The 21,939-nt window shown below is 44.3% G+C and overlaps 1 protein-coding gene across 1 annotated transcript in view; it reads left to right on the top strand.

Annotated features, from left to right (window-relative positions):
* Nucleotides 1-21,939, top strand: part of LOC137347025 (potassium voltage-gated channel subfamily KQT member 4-like) — a 307,740-nt gene that overhangs the window by 182,410 nt on the left and 103,391 nt on the right. Inside the window, exons 9-18 of the mRNA XM_068011033.1 lie at nucleotides 254-406; nucleotides 835-946; nucleotides 1,469-1,506; nucleotides 2,298-2,348; nucleotides 3,296-3,506; nucleotides 11,644-11,769; nucleotides 12,156-12,234; nucleotides 12,337-12,444; nucleotides 14,080-14,147; nucleotides 14,980-15,080. Coding sequence (XP_067867134.1) covers nucleotides 254-406; nucleotides 835-946; nucleotides 1,469-1,506; nucleotides 2,298-2,348; nucleotides 3,296-3,506; nucleotides 11,644-11,769; nucleotides 12,156-12,234; nucleotides 12,337-12,444; nucleotides 14,080-14,147; nucleotides 14,980-15,080 — 1,047 coding nt within the window. The remainder of the gene's footprint in view (nucleotides 1-253; nucleotides 407-834; nucleotides 947-1,468; nucleotides 1,507-2,297; nucleotides 2,349-3,295; nucleotides 3,507-11,643; nucleotides 11,770-12,155; nucleotides 12,235-12,336; nucleotides 12,445-14,079; nucleotides 14,148-14,979; nucleotides 15,081-21,939) is intronic.

The following is a 21,939-nucleotide window of genomic DNA, read 5'->3' as shown; positions in this document are numbered from 1 at the left end:
CATTTCCTCCTCAGTTACAGCTGAGTGGTGTGCCCACATAATAGCACAGTTTCCACTTGGTACCTAGGTCCTGGTCAGGGAGAGTAACATCAGGAAATTGAGGTTCTCCTACAAAGAAATCCTGAACAGCTTTTCCCTGGACACCAAAATGCAAACCATGCAAAGAAATGAAAGATACTGTCTCTTTAAGAGAGTCGGAATGTTTGGCATCAGAAAGGAATGATCATTTTCATTTGTTAAAACCAAACTCTAGAGAACTGGCAGTTATGCTTGAATCACTGAGCCGTTGGCGCAATGGTGGACTTAGAAATTCAGACTGCAAAAAATTACAAGAAGAATCCCCACGGATACATGCATTTCATTCAAGTCAAAGACTAATTGTGCCCCCCTGTAATTTGGGGGAGAGGTAGGTGACAAATATATTTACCTCAAGCTGAATCTCACATCTGTTTGTGTGTGTTTTGTGTATGCTTCCCTCTGGGTATGGTCATATGTTTTCATTGTTCAGCTGTAACCTAAATGTCAGCTCATGGGATGAGGGGCTGCATTCTCTCTTTTAATTGGTGAGTCTAATGGTAGAGGAATTCAAAAAGAGGTGTTTTGTGGTATCTTGGTAATGCCAGTGTGCTGCCTACACAATGAGTTCCTGTCTTTAGGAGAACACTGGGAATAGGTGATGGGTGACAGCTTCCTCAAGGGAAATGTCAACTGGCTGGATTTGAGAATAATTTGCCTTCCTTCTCAGTTGGAGAATGTCAGATGATGGGTACATCTGACTCTCCTGCACTATCAGGCTAGTTATACTTACTGTGTATTTTGATTATTGTTCATTAGACTATTAGTCCTTACATTGGGTGAAGATAGTTATCTACTCCAGTCGGTGTTGATGCCAAGTATCCAAGAGAAGGCTACAGTTTTTGCATATGTCATCCAACTGGAGGAGCTTGTGTGGAATTAAACCAGCAGAGTGAGGTGCCCTTTGGGATACATACACCCAGTGATCAGGTAACAGCTTGTCCCTTCAAACATGCATAGGGTCATCTCCTCACTCTCATGGCTGGGAGCTGATGCATGAAGTGGAGAAGTAAGATATTCGGGGAGAGGAATAGTCACTCATCCCAGAAGCTGTGCTCTTGTCTTTACCACCTCACATTATTAATCCTCATTTCTCTTTCCATCCTTCCATTCATTAACCTCAGTGGGAAAAAAAAGTCGAATGACAGGTTTGTGTCTATCAGGACAGAATTCAAAACTACATTGTCTAATTCTCAATCCCAATGAAAAATATGTTTGTTGTGTTGAATTAAATTGTGATTTACTTTTTAAATATCAGTGTTATTACAAGATGGACTGATTACAACTTGCTGCTAACTTTTTCTGACCTGTGTCCTTGCACTCCTTACATTGTATTTGCAATTTTACATCCTAAAAGTACTTTTGTCATGAGCTTGATGTTCTGTTTGTTCAGAACCTTGCACGTGTTGGTCTGTTCCTCCCAAGGGAGAGGCAAGTTGTGTTTTTTTTAACTCGATTAAAAGGGCTGGCAATCTAACTGCCCCAATTTCTCAAATATCTTTAATTTTAATTGAGTTAAAAAAACACAATTAGATTCCAATCCAATTAAAGCTGATGGGATGACAGTCTCACTCCAAAGACTGAATTGAGTTTGAGACCTCTCGCAAATTTTGTTTGCATTGTGTTTGTATTTTCGGCACTATGGGTGCCATTTTGATATCAAAACATCATTCTCACCACATGTACACTTCTGCTGTGGCCTGCATAGGATGCCATTTTGGGTAGGTCGTTAGCCTGAGCATTCATTAGCCTTCGCTGGAAGAGTACAGAGTAGGCAGATCATGACATCAGTCAGTGGTTATCGCTGATTTGACGCCATTTACAACCTAACACTCCAGCTAATGCCCTCTCTTAACCTTACCCAGCTGAACATGTGTTCATGAGCAGAAAGGACTCCCCACCAACCCTAATTAAATGGATCATCAACTACTGTCAAGTTAGTTCTGACTTCAAGGGCTCTATTCAGACCACTGGCTCTCAGTCATAGCTGCAGTAGTTTCTATCCTCTTGGCCTATAGCACGACAGGGAGGATGAGCAGAGGCGACACAGAGGAAGACATTCTGCTTGAAGAGGAAGGGGGAGAGAGGGTCTCAGCTGGAGGCCATATGCACCCAGGGTCTTCAGGGAGCATTTCTCCTTTCTCAACCTCAGTGAGGAACAATGTATGCAATGTCTCTGCTGCACCAAGGAGTTGCTCACTGAAATCTGCCTTTTGTTACAGGCAGAACTACAGCCAAGCAATGCAAGAACAGCATTGCCAGTGGCTGGGAAGGTGATTGTGGCCATGAATGTTTTTGTGTCGGGCTCCTTCTAGGCTGGAGCAGGAAATATTGCCAATATCTCCCAGTTTGCCATCCACTCTTACATAAGGGAAATCATTGAGACTCTCTATGCAAAGAGAGCTGAATACATTTCATTCTGTCTTGCCAGAGAGAAGCAGGCAGAGCGAGCATGCAGCTTCACAAGGATTGCAGGCTTCCCCATGGTGCAGAGTGCTATTGATGCACACCCATCATTTTGTGGGCACCACATATAAATTCAGAGATGTACTGCAACTGAAAGGGATTTCACTCCCTCAATGTCCAGCTGGTGTGTGACCATAGGCAGAGAATCATGCAGGTCAAAGCCCAATATCCTGGCAGCAGTCATGATGCCTTCATTCTGTGACAGTCGACTGTAATATTAGCATTTGAGCCACCAGGATAAACTGGCTATTGGCTGTGGTGCACAACCCACACACATGTGAGCAGCATAATGAAAGCCATGCTGCCACATGAAATGTGACTGAGCAGACCATTAGAGTGCTTGAGCAACCCTTCTGCTACCTCGACCGCGCTAGAGTAGACCTGCACAACCTCGCCATCATGAGGGCACAGCACTTGCCGCCAGGTATACGGCATACAGCTGAGGAGGAGGAGGGGAGGAGGCAACCAACACATCTCCTTTCCAGCCAGACTGTCTGTGATCAGCTCATCAGACTGCGTAGGAGTGAATGCAACCCCAATTCCCCATTCACCAACAATCTCAGGCTTTACTTTCCCATTGTTGCTGAGCATCACATTGTCTTCTTGGCCACAATGCTGAAATAAAAGCCACCACAAAACAAACATTGCAGACCAACTTTATAAATCAAACTAACCAATATTCAATATAGAAGTCAACTAATGCTATTGTGCATTCCCTTTGTGCTTGTCTTCTGTGTGCCTTTGCCTGTCCTAGTGCTTTAACACAGTGCTACCCCAGTGGTTGCAGTATGGCTAGTGGAAGGATGCTGACTTTCAGTGGCGGAGACTGCAGGAGGTCTCGCAGAACAACCTTGCGCAGCTCTGGATCTAGAAGGCCTGACTTCAGACTGCACCACCCTGGCAATTGTAGCAGTGTTCTTGGCTGGCTGACAGGCAACAGCAAGGGCACAGGCAGCGTGGCAGTGGTGGGAGGATGAACACTGTCATCCTGAGAGAGAACAACAGGTTCATTCTCCACGGAGCCACTGCCACTCCCCCAGGGCGCCACCTCAGCAATCCTAGTAATGTATTGGAGGACAGATTCATGGTCTGCTGTGGCACCCTGTAATATCCTTTGCACACTATAATTCACAGCCATGACGACAGCAGTTTGAGCTTGCATGACAACAAGCTGCGTTTACATGGCAAAATGCTGAGCTTCCATTGCAGCACTCAGACCTTGGGCGGCTTCTGCTTGTGCTGCAATGGTAGTTGAGACATCGGTCATGAGATTCTCCATCATGGTTGCATCTGCAAGTGTTCTCATGGACTTGGTCATCATTTCCACACGGGAAAGGATGGGCTCCAAGCTTTGCGCAAAACCCTGTTCAATGTTGGTGTCGATTCCTCCATGCTCCTTGACCGTGAATGCAGGCTTTCTAGCAGACCTGGCAATGACTGCGAGGACTGTCTGCTCCCATTGTATTTGTAGTGTCTGTCTGGAAGGCCTCCTGGTCCTCAATGAATAGAGGACCCCACTACACCTGTCCACCATTGCACCAAGACCTCCAGTGCTATGTTGCAGAACTTTGAAGCAGCATCTCTGACCTGTGGTGCCATTATTCAGTGCTCTTCCTGCTTGGGCAGTCTTCTCCAGACACTTCCAAGACCTGCTGCAGCCAAAATGCACCTCCCTTTAAGAGGGTAAGCAGGCTTTCAGTAGTGTAGACTAGTTTTATTTGATGCGAGCTTCACTTGAACTTGAGCCCCTGCTGAGGCATGCACGCCTGTCAACAGCACATTTAGCACTGGTTTCAGGCTACAGTAGTGCGTACCATCTACAAGATGCACTGCAGCAATGCACCAAGGCTCCTTAGACAGTACCTTCCAAACCCGCGACCTCTACCAACTAGAAGGACAAGGGCAGCAAATGCATGGGAACATCACCACCTGCAAATTCCCCTCCAAGCCACACACCATCCTGACTTGGAACTATATCGCCGTTCCTTCACTGTCGCTGGGTCAAAATCCTGGAACTCCCTTCCTAACAGCACTGTGGGTCCACCTATCCCAAATGGACTGCAGCGGTTCAAGAAGGCAGCTCACCCACCACCTTCTCAAGGGCAATTAGGGATGGGCAATAAATGCTGGCATAGCCAGTGATGCCCACATCCCATGAATGAATAAAAAAAACAACATTTATGATAATAAGTAGGCAACATGAACGTTAACCACACACCACATGCTGCGCCCATTTTAGGGGGCTATCTAATTTTGGTCACTTCATATCCATTCAGTGAAAGCTCCTATAACAAAATAGTCCTATCGTCAGGTTCATAAAGAGAATCCACCAGGATGGTGTGGAAAATCGAGAAGCCAATTGAGAATTTTGTAGGAAGCACCCTCCTGAGGTTGGGACTCAGACAATTTGAGTAAAAAGAGATTCAGTCTGCATCTAATCTGTTTTATCCCAGACCTAGAACTGCTTGATGGCTCTATGTGAAAAAATCTTTCCTCTGTACCAATCGCATGCTGAACCTGACCTTCGAGTGTTTGAAATGGATGGTGTAAAGGGAATTTACTTCATATCTATCTCATACTGTACCTACCCTGAGAGTGTTTGATGGAACAGTATAGATGGAGCTTTACTCTGTATTGAACCCAAGTGTTACCTAATTGAGGGTATTAGATCAGGCACTGTTAGCTGAGACAGGGTAGAACATTCTTTTCTCTGTACCTGCCTTGGGAGTCTTTGATGAGACAGTGTAGAGCCCTAGTTTCAAACTGGGGTCCGCAGACCCTTGTGGGGTCTATAGAGATATTCCAGGGGATCTACAAAGTAATGTGGCATATGCGAGCCAGGAGGCAGGAGCTGAGTGTGGACACCACATGTGTAGCACAGATAAGGCTGGCTGTCTCATTTAAGAGGGAAACGTGCAAGGATTTACAGATTCTGCAATGAGAAGCAGGCAAACCTACCCCATTAATATCTATTTTCTTAAAAGTTTAATTGAAACACTCTTTATATGGAGTACTTATTATGAATATTATATGGTATTATCATTTTGATGAGGGAGGGATCTGTGATTACTAATTCATTTGAAAAGTGGTCCTTCAACCAAAAAGGTTTGAGAACCACTTGTTAGTAAAAACTTTTAATCTGTATCTGACTTGTGCTATACCTGCCCTGGGAATATTTCATGGGACAGTGTAGGGTGAGTTGTGTCCTGAATATAATCTGTACTGTACTTGAGCTTAGAGCACTGACAATGAGTGTCAAAAAGGAGTAATATTCGGTACTGCACTGACATACCTTACACAAAATGCACCATCCCTTTTTTTCCTATAAAAGTACATGCCAGGTAAAGGCCTGTTTGGGTATGCGATTGAAACCCGACCCGAGCCCGACAGAACCACATCCAACCCGAACTCGACCCGGCCCAAGTCCTTTGATTTTTTTCCTGGGCCCGACCCAACCCAACCCAACCCGACTACCGGAATAAACTTGATTATTTCAAACAGGTTGTGCTCTACCTTGGATGGAATCGCTCACTGCGGACTAGTGCGGAGACCGGATGCATGTTTCCCGCCTTGACATTCTAGCTATTCAAATTTTGAAGCTTTTCCCTCCCTGACCAAAAGCCAACACTGTGTCCGACCCGGCCTGACTCGACCTGAGCCCGAATGCCAGACCCGGAAGGGAGACCCGACCCGACCCAAACCCAACACATGTCGTCGGGTCTGGTCGGGTTCGGGTCAGGTAGCCATGCTGCAATACCAGATGCATAAATAAATTAAAAGATAGCACAATGTCATGCAGGCGCCTACCTGCCAAGACTGAGGCAAACATTATTTCACCACATGAACAAAAAATTGTGGCTGGGAAGAAGAGAGAGCCTATCACAAGGAATTACCAAACCCCGGACTGGAAAGACATTTGCATTCTAGCAGACAGTGTTGGTACCAGGGACCCAGTCCTTGCTTCCCAAATACTCAGAAGAAGTGGTCAGACCAGTTTAGTCACATACTAACTGACTGTTGGATATTTTTGAATTTGAACTTGCTGAGAGAAAGAAACTCAGAAAACTTTTTTCTCCTGGACTGAGAACACCTCTGGCCTGTCTGGTCTCATCTCTTTCTCACGGAACCGAAGACCCATTGAAGACACATGCAGTCCAAGAGAGAAAGGTCTCCTACTGTGAACAAGATTTAAGAAGAATATTGGGCCCCAACGAAAAGCAAGACTACTTACAAATGGACGACAGTGAGCTTGAAGCACAGGAAACAAGGAACTCTTCTGATATTGCCTCAAACCTCTGTACTTTATTTTTCTTCTGTTCTTTTCTCCCTATTTGCATGTGTATATCGCGTGTGTATGCTAGCATGCACGTGTCTTATATCTGTAGGCGTTAACTGTATTAGAGTTTAAGTTTAAGTTTTAATAAATTTTACTTTTCTTCTTTAAACCTAAGAAGGCCTGTTTGTGCTCATTGCTTTGCCTTAGAATTGGAAAGTGCTGAACAAGGATTCACCAAGGGGGAGCTCAAAACACACTGTGTTTAAAAACATAAACCCTGTTACAATAAGACCAAGTGAAGGCTGAGAAAGACCCCTAGACACCTTTCTCACCTGGTCATAAAAGAAATTTGGGTGCTTGCATCCGAAATTTTACCCACAGACAAACAAGAGAAATATTGGAAGTGGGAAGCCAAATTGTTTCCAATCAAAAAAGAGCAAGATGAGCAGAGCTTTTTTTGTGGTTGTGTGTGATTGAACACTAACATGTCTGCAACTGAAGCTAGCAGCTCTCCAATTCAGGGTGAAGTAACCTGGGATAAGTTAAAAGCACTGTCTATGGAGGAGTTGAGAAAAATGGCTGAGCAGTGTGGGATCACTGCATGTGGCAAGGCTAGGAAGTCTGAACTCCTAAGACTAGTGGCCAACCATTTTTCCCTAAAATCTGAAGCGGCAGAAGCAGTGTTAAAAGTAGATCCAAACAGGGTACTACTAGCAAAGATAGAATTGGAACAAAGGAAACTTGAATTAGAAGACAGGGAACGAGAGAGAGAGACAGGAGAGGGAGAAAGAGAGAGCCTTCCAGAAGGAACGTGAAGAAAATGAAAGGTGGGAGAGAGAGAGAAAAAGAAGGAATGAGAGAGAGAGGAGAGAGAGAGAGAAAGAATATTCCAGAAAGAATCCGAAGAGAGAGAGAAAGCTGAAGCAACTGGAGTTAGCTAGGGGGCAATAGAGTAACCCCAGTGAAAGCACGGCCAATATGAAGGAGCAGAATTCCGGGCTGGGTACAAAATTGCTAAAACTTGCTCAATTAATCCCAAAATTCAATGAAGAAGATGTAGAAGATTTTTTTCTGTCTTTTGAGAAACTGGCAAGGCAGCTAAAATGGCCAGCTGAGACCTGGTCTCTTTTACTATAAAGCAAGCTAACTGGAAAAACCAATGGGGTTTATTCTGTTGCCAGATGAGAGTTCATCAAATTATGAATTGACCAAAAATGCTGTCCTTGGGGCTTATGAATTAGTACCTGAAGCCTATCGCCAAAAGTGTAGAACCCTCAAGAAGCAAACTAATCAAACTTATCTGGAGTTTGAAAGAAGTAAGCTGCTGGCTTTTGACCAGTGGCTAAGGGCTCTTAAAGTACAGCTCAGCTATGAGAATCTCAGAGAAGTTATTCTGTTAGAGGAATTTAAATACTCTCTCCCACTCTCCATACAGACCCATGTAGAGGAACAGCGGATTCAGAGAGCCCGGCAAGCGGCCGTTCTGGCCGATGAGTTTGCTTTAATTTATAAGTCGGTTTCCCAGGGGCGAAACTTTCCAAATCACCCCCACAAATCCGAAAAGGACAAAGGGTGGGAAGGTGATAGCAGCACAGGCAGTCCTGAGAGAGAAAGGAAAGCAAGAGACACAGGGAGACCTTCTCCAACCAAAAAGGAAGGTGCTGTGAGCAAGTGTGAGACCCAGAGACCTGTGTGCTTTCATTGTAATAAAGCAGGGCATTTAAAAGCTGACTGCTGGAAACTAAAGGGAAAGTTGGTCGGGTTAATCAGGTCACAGCCACAGAAGAAGGGAACCTGATGGAAAGAACAGTAGAACAAGCTGTGGCTTTAACTGCAGTAAGAGTGAGACCCAGGAAGCTTACAGCTTCCAGTGCAGGAAAATGTAATAGAATTCCTGAAGGTTATCAGGGTTTTGTGTCCGAAGGGAAAATAACCCCATACCCCTCGAGTGGGGCAAGCAAGTCCATAGTGATTCTCAGAGACACAGGGGCCACTAGATCCCTTTTACTGGGAAAAGGTCTGACCTTTCTCCCAAAGAGTGCAGTGAACACCAGCATAGTGGTGAATGGTATCGGAGGGCAGTGTATGTCTGTACCGGTACACCGGGTGCACCTGGAGTGTGACCTAGATTCGGGACCGCTGACTGTAGGGATTGTCCCTAATTTGCCGGTGGACAGGGTTGACCTGCTCCTAGGTAATGATCTGGCGGGGGGTGAAGGTGATAGCCCCCCCAGTAGTGAAAGAAAGATCGCAGGAGGTCAGAGAGACAGGGCGTTGGCAGAAGACAGACCCCTGAATGTGTAGTGGATCAAGCCATGATCAAACCAGCTCCCCCAGAGGAGACTGCATTAGCACTGCAGGCAGATGACCATGAGGTCTGCCTGTCTGACACTTTCTTTGAGAAGTTAGGAGACCCAGGGAATGAATTAAATGGATTTTCCCTAGCTGAGGCTCAGCGAGCCGACCCAGTATTGCAAGAGTTAGCACAGGCTGCCCAGTCTGAAAGTGAAGCAGAGGGAGTCCCTGATTGCTACTTTTTAAAGAATGAGGTACTGATGAGGAAATGGAGTTCTCCTCACAGACCTGAGAGCAAGGAGTGGACAGTGGTTCACCAGTTAGTGGTGCCATAGAGGTACCGGGGATAAATATTAAGAAGGGCCCATGAGACTACAGTGGCTGTACATATCGGTATATGAAAGATCAAAGCCCGCATAAGACAACAGGTTGACTGACCAAAACTCCACAAAGATGTGGTGGAGTACTGCAGGAGTTGCCACATGTGCCAGGTTGAGGGGAAACCCCAACCTACAGTGAAACCTGCACCCTAAGTCCTGTACTGGTGTTAGGAGGACCCTCCAGCAGAGGGCTGGTGAACTGTAAGGGACCACCACCACCCCACCGAGAACAAAAAGGGACAGGCAGACACAAAGCCGGCAAAAGGTTAGACAGGGAAGGGGAATACGTGACCAAGAGGGCAAGTTAAAGGAAGTCTGAGAGGAATCCCGGATGAAAACCCCTACTGTTCAGTCAGTCAACTCCGAAAAATTTGAAAGGTTAGACCCCACAACCTCCTACGTAAATGCAGACACAAGAAGCACCCCGCCAGAGTTGCTAACAGCATTTACAGGAACCTTCAGAGACAAAGAAAGACCTCTAGGGGGCAGAGAAACCGTGCGAGTGATGCCTCACCTAGTCAAAGTGCAGGGGAGTGCAGTCGAGTCTGCACAAATACCTGCAGATAGGAATGTCCAAGTGGACAAAGGGGAGATTAACAAAGAATCCTCCCCCACAGTCAGATAAAAGCCAACCACCCATCCCCTGAAGTCAAAAGCCTTTGCATGACTCAGCAAAGCACTGAAAGAGAGTCCAGGACAAACTCGACCACTACTGACTCTCTTGGAAAATAATTCTAATTTAGGGCGAATTAAATTTAACTCCCCCCGCTGCCCACCCCCCCCCCCCCCCCCCCCACCGCTCTTTGGCAGACCTCAATCGAAACAAAGACCCTAAGCAGTCATGGCAAATGGTGAACGGAGGAAAAACTTCCCTAAAGAACCACACATTTATTGGGATGCCAAAAAGAGGGCGATTAAAGCAGCACTGGCACCAAGAGAAGACAGACTGTAATAAGATTTAGGATTTATGAATGAATGGGAATGAATGAGAGAAATGCATGTTTTTTTTCTGTATCCTACATTTTACTCGACCCTTTTAATGACATGCGCTTTTCTCAAATTGCATTTCATTCCCCTATGTGTGGAGGTGTCATGCAAGCCCCCACCTGCCAAAAATGAGACACATTAATTTCACCACATGGACATTAAATTTCAAGTTGTTGCTGGGAAGAAGAGAAGGCCTGTGACAAGGGGTTGCCAGGCCCCTGGCTGGAAAAACATTTTTGCATATTAACAGACAGTGCTTGGAACAAAGGAGCTATCCCCTGCTCCAACACAATCCACAAAAAGACATGGTCAAACAGTTAGTCACATGACTAACCTGCTTGGCAGTCTGGGTTTGTTTCTGAATTGTACAGTATGAACTGAGAGCTTGCAGAGAAAAGCTGTTTGCTACTGAATTGAAAACACATCTCCTGGCTGGCTCACCACAGCCTGTCCTGTCTGCTCCCATCTCTTTCTCACAGAACTCCAAAACCCAATGGAGACACATGAACCCCAAGAGAGAAAAGTCTCCTACAGTGAACAAGGTTTAAGAAGAATACTGGGCCCCAATGAAAAGCAAGATCTACAAGGACTGTACAGTGAGCTCGAAGAACTGTAACAAAAGCCCCTCTTCAGAGATTGCCTCAAACCTTTCCACTTTATTTTTCTTCTGCTCTTTCAGTCCATGGGTATCGCGTATGCATGCTAGTGTGGGCGCATTGTGTAGGCGTTAACCAAATTCGAGTTTAAGTTTATGTTTAATAAAGTTCACTTTTCTTCTTTAAACCTGTGAAAACTTGCTGTGCTGGTTTCTTTGCCTTATTATTGGAAAGCGATGAATAAGGATTCGCTAAGAGGGAGCTAAAAACACATTGTGTTTAAAATTAAATCCTGTTACAGTAAGACCAGGTGAAGGCCAAAAGGGAACCCTAGCCCTCTTTCTCACCTGGTCATAACAACTATGTTTGGGAGATTAGTTAGTGTCAATACTAGTAAAGCAGTAACTTGAATACAGGTCCTTGGTAATGGAGCAATGAAAAATATCTCTTGGAACGACTGAGGTGGAAGTGTTCACTTTCACTGTACATATATTCTAGGGAGTTGAGATATATTGAAATCCGATGGGTGTGACTTGTTGACAGCTCTAGAAGCTCCATTACCAAGCAGGCTGCGACTGAAATGGAGCCAAGCTCCTGGCATGATTCCTGGTGCCCAATTACTGCGCGTTGTCGGCAGGAATTTGGAAGCAAATTCACCTGCAACCAGGGAATAATGTGTGAAGTGGGGCATTTGGTAGAAAGAGAAAAATTATAGCAGAGAATCTGTGCGCTGAACTTGAACATCTCTCTCTATTAATGATCCTCTTTTCCTTCCAGCAATAGCATTAGTGGGAGAAAAAAACAGCAGGTCTCTGGCAGGTTTGTGTGCATCAGCAGAGAATTCATTCTTACCAATCTTTAACTCTCAGTCCCAATATTTTCTGTGTTCAGTTCAGTTTTGATTTTGCTCAATATATCTTGTCAATATTTCCGAGTTGTCACCTCTCAGTGCTTTATCCACTGCAGTCTGCTATTGTTATAAACTGTCTGTGCTCATCTGTACAATGCTCACTGTTAACTAACATTAGCTTCAAAAGAGAAGATTTTTTTCCCCTTTTTCTCATTGTTCATTTTATTTAGGAGATTGGGGAGGCAGAGATTACTTGGAATATTTGTCTTTTATTTGTGGAAACTGGGTTTGAATCCAACTCAGACTTAAGTGAGAGAATTCTCTTCCCTTCATGTTAAATATATGGGTCTTATCTGAAATGAGTTTGGACAGTTTCAACTCAGTTCCTGTGGCAAAACTGTTCTTCGTTAGCACAAGGTGGCAGAAAAAACATAAGGGACACAAATGTGGAAAATAGGGACAAAAACAGTAAAATGGTGCTTTTTCTGAAATTGGGGTTTGCATGTCTTGATGGACACAGTAAAGCTGGTTAAACATTCCACAGAACAATTGTTCTGTTCCCCAACACTCACATCCCCTAACATGAGGAGTAAATTCAAGTCCTGACCTACCTTTATTCAGAAATGTAAAAAGAAGTTTACATTTTCAATCACTTGAAATGTGTTTGCATGGCAGGATATTTTCTGCATTTTGTACAAGAGATTAGTTAGTGTCAATACTTTCCATTAACAATTCAATAGCTGCAATACTGCCACTTGGACTGGAGTAATTCATGTGGAAAATAGGTTTTGGAACTATTTGGAATATTATTGATGTGGAAGTTGCACAGCTTTAGCGACTTGGGGCATTAGTGTTACTTTAACAGAGAAACATACCTTTAACCGCTAATCCTGTAATGTTGAAAATTTTGTTTCCTCTATTAATCAACTTTCAAAGAACCTGTTAGTGACCTAGCACTGCCTGATGTCACAATATAGAAGAGTTTTTACTCTGTATCTGCTCATACTGTACCCTGCCCGGGGAGTGCCTGATATTCACCCTCATCTTCCTCATCTCTCATCTTTGGCCTCCTTATCTCGAGAGACAATGGGTAAGCACCTGGAGGTGGTCAGTGGTGTGTGGAGCAGCGCCTGGAGTGCCTGTAAAGGCCAATTCTAGAGTGACAGGCTCTTCCACAGGTGCTGCAGAAAAATTTGTTTGTCGGGGCTGTTACACAGTTGGCTCTCCCCTTGCACCTCTGTCTTTTTTCCTGCCAATTGCTAAGTCTCTTCGACTCGCCACACTTTAGCCCCGCCTTTATGGCTGCCCGCCAGCTCTGGCGAACGCTGGCGACTGACTCCCACGACTTGTGATCAATGTCACAGGACTTCATGTCGCATTTGCAGACATCTTTAAAGCGGAGACATGGACGGCCGGTGGGTCTGATACCAATGGCGAGCTCGCTGTACAATGTGTCTTTGGGGATCCTTCCATCTTCCATGCGGCTCACATGGCCAAGCCATCTCAAGCGCCGCTGACTCAGTAGTGTGTATAAGCTGGGGGTGTTGGCCGCTTCAAGGACTTCTGTGTTGGAGATATAGTCCTGCCACCTGATGCCAAGTATTCTCCGGAGGCAGCGAAGATGGAATGAATTGAGACGTCGCTCTTGGCTGACATACGTTGTCCAGGCCTCGCTGCCATAGAGCAAGGTACTGAGGACACAGGCTTGATACACTCGGTCTTTTGTGTTCCGTGTCAGTGCGCCATTTTCCCACACTCTCTTGGCCAGTCTGGACAGTCTGGTGCCATGAAATTAGGGTCTTTGAATATAGGCTGCTTATATGAAATTTCATTTTGCTATTTTGACAGAAATGCTATTCATCTGATTTTTAATTTATTCGCAACTCCATTGAATATTAAAAAGGAAATTAATACAAATAGATTAATCTAGTATACATTGATATTTGAAGAGCTTGGTTTCTATACATTGATTTCAAAAGTGGAAAATTCTTCCCCAGCACATTACATGTGCTCATTGTCTTCCTGTATTATGCTTGATCTCAGGGGGTTGTACCCCTGTTTTGCTATCCCTTCTTACCATTTTGATGGCAATTTCATCAGTCATTGTGTCTGTACTAATTGGTTAATTTGAACATGAGTGCTGATGGTGTTCAGCTCGTTGGTCAATATCAAACATTTCCTTTGAATTCTGCATTGCATTCGATATGGCCTCTGGATCTCAGGTCTGGGATCAGATATCATCATCAGTTGTGTGGCACAGTCTTTCATACACTATGCTCTGATTCCTGCCACTGCACCCATCTGGAAAGGATAGAGTGACATCTGAACTCCTTACTCTTTATGAGCCTAGCATCAGTCAACAATTTTGGTAGAGGAGGGAAGACATTTGGAGGAAAATTTGAGAAAGAAATCATAGAAAGGAGAGAGGAGAATCAAAGCTTCCTGATGGTCCAACCTCCAATAGGATAGATAGTCCGTAGAGAGTAAAGTGGCATTTTCTGCAGAGAGGAATTTGCAAAGTGACATCCATCTTTATGTCAAAAAACCTGAGCCAGTACAGTTTTAAACTGCCTACATTTTAAAACTCATACATTTTAAAACTCCGTAGCTGGAATACCAACCTTCTTCCCAAGAGAGAGACACAAGAACACAAGAAATAGGAGTTGGAGTAGACCATATGACCCATCAAACCTGCTCCGCCATTCAATAAGATCATGGCTGATCTTAGGCATCATCTCCACTTTCCCGCATGCTCACCATATCTCTTGATTCCCTGAGAGACCAAAAATCTATCAATCCCAACCTTAAATGTATTCAATGATGGAGCATTCACAACCCTCTGGGGTAGAGAATTCCAAAGATTCACAACCCTTTGAGTGAAATAATTTCTCTTCATCTTAGTCCTAAATGATCAGCCTCTTATCCTGAGACCGTACTCCTGTGTTTTAGATTATCCGACTAGCGGACACAATCTCTCAGTGTCTACCCTATTCAGCCCCTTCAGGATCTTACATGTTTCACAATGTGATCACCTCTCATTCTTCTAAACTCCAGAGAATACAGGCCCAATTTACTCAGCCTCTTATCGTAATTTACTCAGCCTCTCATCCTAGGGACCAATTTAGCGAATCTTTGCTGTACTACCTCCGGTGCAAGTATATCCGTCCTTAAATGTGGAGACCAAAACTGCACACAGTACTCCAGATGTGGTCTCACCAAAACCCTGTACAATTGTAGCAAGACTTCTTTATTCTTGTACTCCAATCCCCTTGTAATAAAGGCCTACATGCCATTTGCCTTCCTAATTGCTGCTGTACCTCTATGCTAACTTTCTGCATTCCTTGTACAAACACACCCAAGTTTCTTTGAACATCAACACTTACAAGTTTCACACGTTTAAAAAAAATTCTGCTTTTCTATTCTTACGACCAAATTAAAAACTTCACACTTCTCCACATTATACTCCATCTGCCATCTTGTTGCCCATTCACTTAACCTGTCTATATCTCTCTGTAGCCTCTCTGTGTCCTCCCCACAGCTTACCTTTTCACCTACCTTTGTATCATCAGCAAACTTAGATACATTACTCTCTGTCTCTTTATCTAAGTCATTAATATAGATTATAAATAGCTGAGGCACCGGCACTGATTATTGTGGCACTCCACTAGTCACAGCCTGCCAACTTGAAAATGCCCCATTTAATTCCACTCTTTGTTTTCTGTCCATTAACCAACCCTCTATCCATGTTAATATATTACCCCCAACTCCATGAGCCCATATCTTGCCTATAACCTTTTGTGTGGCACCTTATCCCGGCTGGAATCTCAATCTGCTTCTCCGCAGCGAGGGGAATTGTCAACCTAGTGGATGAAAATAATTACAAATTAGACTAATAAGGAAGATGATCCTCTGCCGTATCAGCAATATTCAGAGTGGGTGAGTGAACACAGAGTGAAACAGGGCATCAGCAAACCTTAATAATTGTGGAGGCAAAGGAAGTTAACGGAAAGGATTAAAGACAAAAAGCTATATTGGTATGATTCACTGTGCTCAATTCCAATATCAACATTGCTGTGAGAGAGGTGTGTCAAATGGATGGTAGCTGGTAACAAGGGTCAAAACTCAAATAAAAGAGTAGGAAAGAAAACAAGATTGATAAAGATGCAATGAATAAGAGATTCCAAGTTTGGGTTTTAAAACTTTGAAGTGATTATAAGAATGAGACAGAAGAATAAGTAGTAAAAGGGAGAAAATAGAAGAGTCCACAAATCACCTCAGGACATTGTAACATCCTTGGAGGACTGCATCTTGGGGTCCCTTTGTCTTTGCAGTGTGCAGTAACATCTGTGAGGAATAGAGTGTCCCTCAAGTGGCATCATCATAAATTTTAATTGTATTAAAATGTCAGTTTTAACTTCTGAATATCTGAGTCAAGACAGGGTTGATTTCATAAAAAAGCCAATTTAGATTGATTTCTATTAGGTGGAACTAATCGGACAAAATGTTATGATGTCCTTTAGTCTTTTCTGGCCTTATAAATATTAGCAATAAATCAGAGCTGCAGGTGATTTTGTTAACTCTAAAGGTTCCTCTATGTCAATCTCTGGAAGTTGGTTAATGTCAAATGGCTGGTTGTGTCCTTCTCCATTAGAGACTCCACTCACCTGTAATACCACATAAGTGAGAGAGCACCGAGTTATGTCCCTGCAACAGGATCAGAAAACAGGACTAGAATCACCACGTATTTCAGATTGCAATAAGGGATGGACCAGATTCCATGACAGGAGCACAAACCAAACAGGGACCATTATCACAGACCGAATCTAATATCAGTGTAAGAATCAAGATGACAGACCTGGTCCTATACTTGTAAAGAGGTCAAGTTAACACACCTGGTCCTACACTTGTATAGGGGCTAAGATGTCAGAAGTGTTTGTATACTTCTATAGGGACCAAGATAATAGATCAGTACTACACTTGTAATGGGGACAGGTTTATAAACTGGGCCCCAGGCCTATATGTGCGTAGGAAGATTACAGCTCCCAAATCAATGTTGGTTCAATAGCCAAGTTCTTGGATCCTTTGATTTATCAGTTAGGTACAGGACATTCTCAAGGACAAATGGAACAGGGTTCCAAAAGTAGTAAGACTAAGGAGGGAGGGGGCAGACCTTTTGCCCAAAACAGGTCTGACCACAGATTTGAGTAATTGTTACCATACCTCGTACTTTCTTTGTTTGAAACTAAATATAAGTACTGAGTACCAGAGGATGTAAAGTCAGAGGGAAAACAAATAGACTCCATGGGCAGAAGGCAAGACGTTACATAAAATGGCAGGAGTCCAACTAAAAGAAAAGGATAATTGGGTGTTTGACAGCAGGAGGAAGATAAACTCACCCTGCTTGACCAGTCAGAAACTGTAGCTGTTCATCAATTGGTGTGTCAACTTACAAACTGAAACATCAATTATTGGCAATGACCTTTTAAATCATTCTGATAGTTTCCTTGTAGTAAGAGATTGATAAAATATTAAACACATGTGTAGAAACTCAGGAAGTATTACAGAATTATTCATGACCATTGCATTTTTAGTTGGATTCCTGCTTCAGAAGTAAATATTTTCTTTCACAGAGGCAGTTCTTTTCTTTCTTCCCTTTTCTGCTGGTCTCCCTCTCCTTTCCTGAAGGTCATGATTCTTACAGGGCTATGGGTTCCACAGACACCATTCACCCTTCAGTACATCACCATGCGTGAGTTAGACAGTGATGGGAAATTTTATGCTGTCCTCCGTGTGGGAATCTGCCACCTCCCTGCCACCACCAAAATTAAGTCCAGGGCAGTAAGGCCTGTGAATGGCCTTCCCACACTGCCGCCAATTGAGGCCCTTAAGTGGAAAGTTAATGCCCAATTAAGGGCCTTGTCCTGCCACCAGCGCAATTAGATCAGCAGTGGGTAGGCCTTCACTGCACAGGTAACATGGCAAGAAAAACCACGCAGGTTGCTTGCCAGCTCCAGTGGGAGGGTCTCTTGTTAAAAGACACAGTACCTGAACGAGGGACCCGGCATTGGGACGGGAAGGCCAGATGAGAGCCACCCCTCTGCTCTTACTGCCTCCCTCGCGGCCCCCAGCCCGCGAGACCCCTCCCACCCTGACTTAACTTGGGCTGGGTCCAGCGCCACTCCTGGGCCTTAGGTGGGTGCTCCAACATTAGCAGCCATCACCTCGGTGGCAGCGCTGCTCAGTTAAGGTGCTGCTGGCCTTTCATTGGCCGGCAGCTCTCAGAGGGTGTGGCTTCCATCACCAGAGTACTTGATCCCATGGAAGGCCCGCCGCTGTCTGGTTAAGTGCCAAATTGGCACTTGATTCTGCGGGCTTCCCACAGAAGGGGCGATGCGGGTTCTCGCCGGCGCATTAGTCGGGCGTTGAGACCCCTGTCGTCTGGATAAAATCCCAGCCTAAATGTGGAAGGCTAATTTGAACAGATCATCATAACTGAGCTATATCCTATCCTTACCTGACATCCCCAAACTCACATTTTCCAGCAGAGACTACTGGATAGTGATCAGCAGCAGTATTCTCAGCTGATTATTTTTCTTTTCCTAGCCTAGAGGCATTAAAGACAAGAGTAGTACAGTGTAGGGTGTGCTGGAATCAAATCTGGGACTTTCCTGGTCTGTATGGCTCAACTGCTCATTATCTTAGTCTACACTGAATAGTGGAAGGGAGGTGGAGGAAGAAATATGCAGACAATTTCGGGAATTGAGTAAAAAAATTAGAATAAAAATCATGAAAGGTCATTGGCAAACAGGATTAAGGAAAATCCCAAGGCTTTTTATACGTATATAAAGAGCAAGAGGGTAACCAGGGAAAGGGTTGGCCCACTCAAGGACAGAGAAGGGAATCTATGTGTGGAGTCAGAGGAAATGGGCGAGATGCTAAATGAGTACTTTGCATCAGTATTCACCAAAGAGAAGGACTTGGTGGATGATGACTCTAGGGAAGGGAGTGTAGATAGTCTCAGTCATCTCATTATCAAAAAGGAGGAGGTGTTGGGTGTCTTGCAAAGCATTAAGGTAGATAAGTCCCCAGGGCCTGATGGGAGCTACCCTAGAATACTGAGGGAGGCAAGGGAAGAAATTGCTGGGGCCTTGACAGAAATCTTTGCATCCTCATTGGCTACAGGTGAGGTCCCAGAGGACTGGAGAATAGCCAATGTTGTTCCTTTGTTTAAGAAGGGTGGCAAGGATAATCCAGGAAATTATAGGCCGGTGAGCCTTACGTCAGTGGTAGGGAAACTATTAGGATTATTCGGGACAGGATTTACTCCCATTTGGAAACAAAGGAACTTATTAGCGAGACACAGCATGGTTTTGTGAAGGGGAGGTCGTGTCTTACTAATTTGATTGAGTTTTTTGAGGAAGTGACAAAGATGATTGATGAAGGAAGGGCAGTGGATGTTATCTATATGGACTTTAGTAAAGCCTTTGACAAGGTCCCGCATGGCAGACTGGTACAAAAGGTGAAGTCACACGGGATCAGAGGTGAGCTGGCAAGATGCATACAGAACTGGCTCGGTCATAGAAGACAGAGGGTATCAGTGGATGGGTGTTTTTCTGAATGGAGGAATGTGACTAGTGGTGTTCCGCAGGGATCAGTGCTGGGACCTTTGCTGTTTGTAGTATATATAAATGATTTGGAGGAAAATGTTGCTGGTCTGATTAGTAAGTTTGCGGACGATACAAAGGTTGGTGGAGTTGCGGATAGTGATGAGGATTGTCAGAGGATACAGCAGGATATAGATCGGTTGGAGACTTGGGCGGAAAATGGCAGATGGAGTTTAATCCGGGCAAATGTGAGGTAATGCATTTTGGAAGGTCTAATGCAGGTGGGAGGTATACAGTAAATGGCAGAACCCTTAGGAGTATTGACAGGCAGAGAGATCTGGGCGTACAGGTCCACAGGTCACTGAAAGTGGCAACGCAGGTGGATAAGATACTCAAGAAGGCATACGGCATGCTTGCCTTCATCGGTCGGGGCATAGAGTATAAAAATTGGCAAGTCATGTTGCAGCTGTACAGAACATTAGTTAGGCCACACTTAGAATATTGCGTGCAATTCTGGTCGCCACACTACCAGAAGGACGTGGAGGCTTTGGAGCGTGTACAGAGGAGGTTTACCAGGATGTTGCCTGGTCTGGAGGGCATTAGCTATGAGGAGAGGTTGGAAAAACTCAGATTGTTTGCACTGGAACGATGGAGGTGGAGGGGCGACATGATAGAGGTTTACAAAGTTATGAGTGGCATGGACAGAGTGGATAGTCAGAAGCTTTTTCCCAGGGTGGAAGAGTCAGTTACTAGGGGACATAGGTTTAAGGTGTGAGGGGCAAAGTTTAGAGGGGATGTGCGAGGCAAGTTTTTTACACAGAGGGTGGTGAGTGCTTGGAACTTGCTGCTGGGGGAGGTGGTGGAAGCAGATAAGATAGCGACGTTTAAGAAACATCTTGACAAATACATGAATAGGAAGGGAATAGAGGGATATGGGCCCCGGAAGTGCAGAAGATGTTAGTTTAGGCAGGCATCAAGATCGGCACAGGCTTGGAGGGCCTGTTCCTGTGCTGTACTGTTCTTTGTTCTTTGTTCTTTTTGTTCATGGGGGATTTCAACTACCCCGATATTAATTGGACAGGAGAGGTAAGTAAAGGGGATAAGAGAATGGAGTTCCTACAATGTGTACAGGACTCCTTTCTAAGCCAATATGTAAAAAGCCCAACAAGGAACATTCACTATTGTAGTAATGGGAAATGAACTAGAGCAGATAAAAGAAGCATAATTAGAGGAACATCTAGGCAATAGTGACCATAACATAATATGCTTTACAATGATAACAGAGGACATAAGTATGACGTAAACCAGGTTAATCATTGGAGAAAAAATTATTTTGAGGGGCTGAGAATAGAACTTTGGAAAATAAAAAGGGCAACAATATTGGCAAACAAGGATGTAGAAAAGCAATGGAAAACATTTAAAACAGTGTTCGATAGAATGCAGGAAAAATATATTCCGCTAAAAGGAAAAACCATATTAAACACTAGTGAGACTCCATGAATGAATAAAGACATAAGGGAACAACTGAGCCTTAGGAAAGAGGCATACATTAAATACACAAACAGCAGAGGAATACATGTTGGCAACATTCTGGAGGCAACTGCCAAGCCACATGGAATGGACTATATCCCTCCACTAAGCACCAAGCTAAGTCTGTGCACTTCTATTGAATCCCAGGCATGAAGTGTGCACATTCACTCAATATCAGGTATGGACCTCACCTCCACTGCCAGGTATGGACCTCACCTCCACTGCCATGTATGTATCAGGCTCTTCCAGTGCCAGGTATGAGCCATGCTCTTCCAGTGCCATGAATTGGATGTGCACGATACGCGATGATTAAAGGTTAAACATGCTTGAATTGGACCACAAGGTCTGTGTTATATAGCTCAGATATCAATTAGGTTGGTTACATGGCACAATTCAAGGATAGGACACAGGTTGCCAATGAATGGATACCCACTGTCAGTGATCTATCGAGGCCTAGTCTTATACCACTGAGCATTCGCGTCAGCCCTTCAGATAGTTTGGTGCAGGTTAGCCTTAATGACATTCGTGCCACAGTTAGGATGCTGGGAAAAGGAAGTGTATCACCATCAGAAATTTAAAAAACAGCCTTAGACTGCCAATGATGAAGTTCAACCACAGATGGGATACAAGATTCCATCAGGATGTTGGAGATTGAGTTCATGCTTCCAGCAGATTGCCAGTTATTGGGTATATATTGGCAGTGCATATCACCAATGGTAGACCACGTACTGCTTTGAGATTGGCTGAGACAGAAACTTTTGTTAATCCTTCAGTGATGGTGCTCCCACAGTGCCATCGGGTAAGGAATTCCAGGATTTTGACCCAGCACTGAGCATGCCCAAGCTGGGATGGTGTGTGACTTAGAGAGAAACGTGGAGGT

Source organism: Heterodontus francisci, chromosome 31 (genome assembly GCF_036365525.1).
Source record: "Heterodontus francisci isolate sHetFra1 chromosome 31, sHetFra1.hap1, whole genome shotgun sequence".
Taxonomy (NCBI): Eukaryota; Metazoa; Chordata; class Chondrichthyes; order Heterodontiformes; family Heterodontidae; genus Heterodontus; species Heterodontus francisci.
This window is presented reverse-complemented; position numbering and strand designations above follow the sequence as displayed.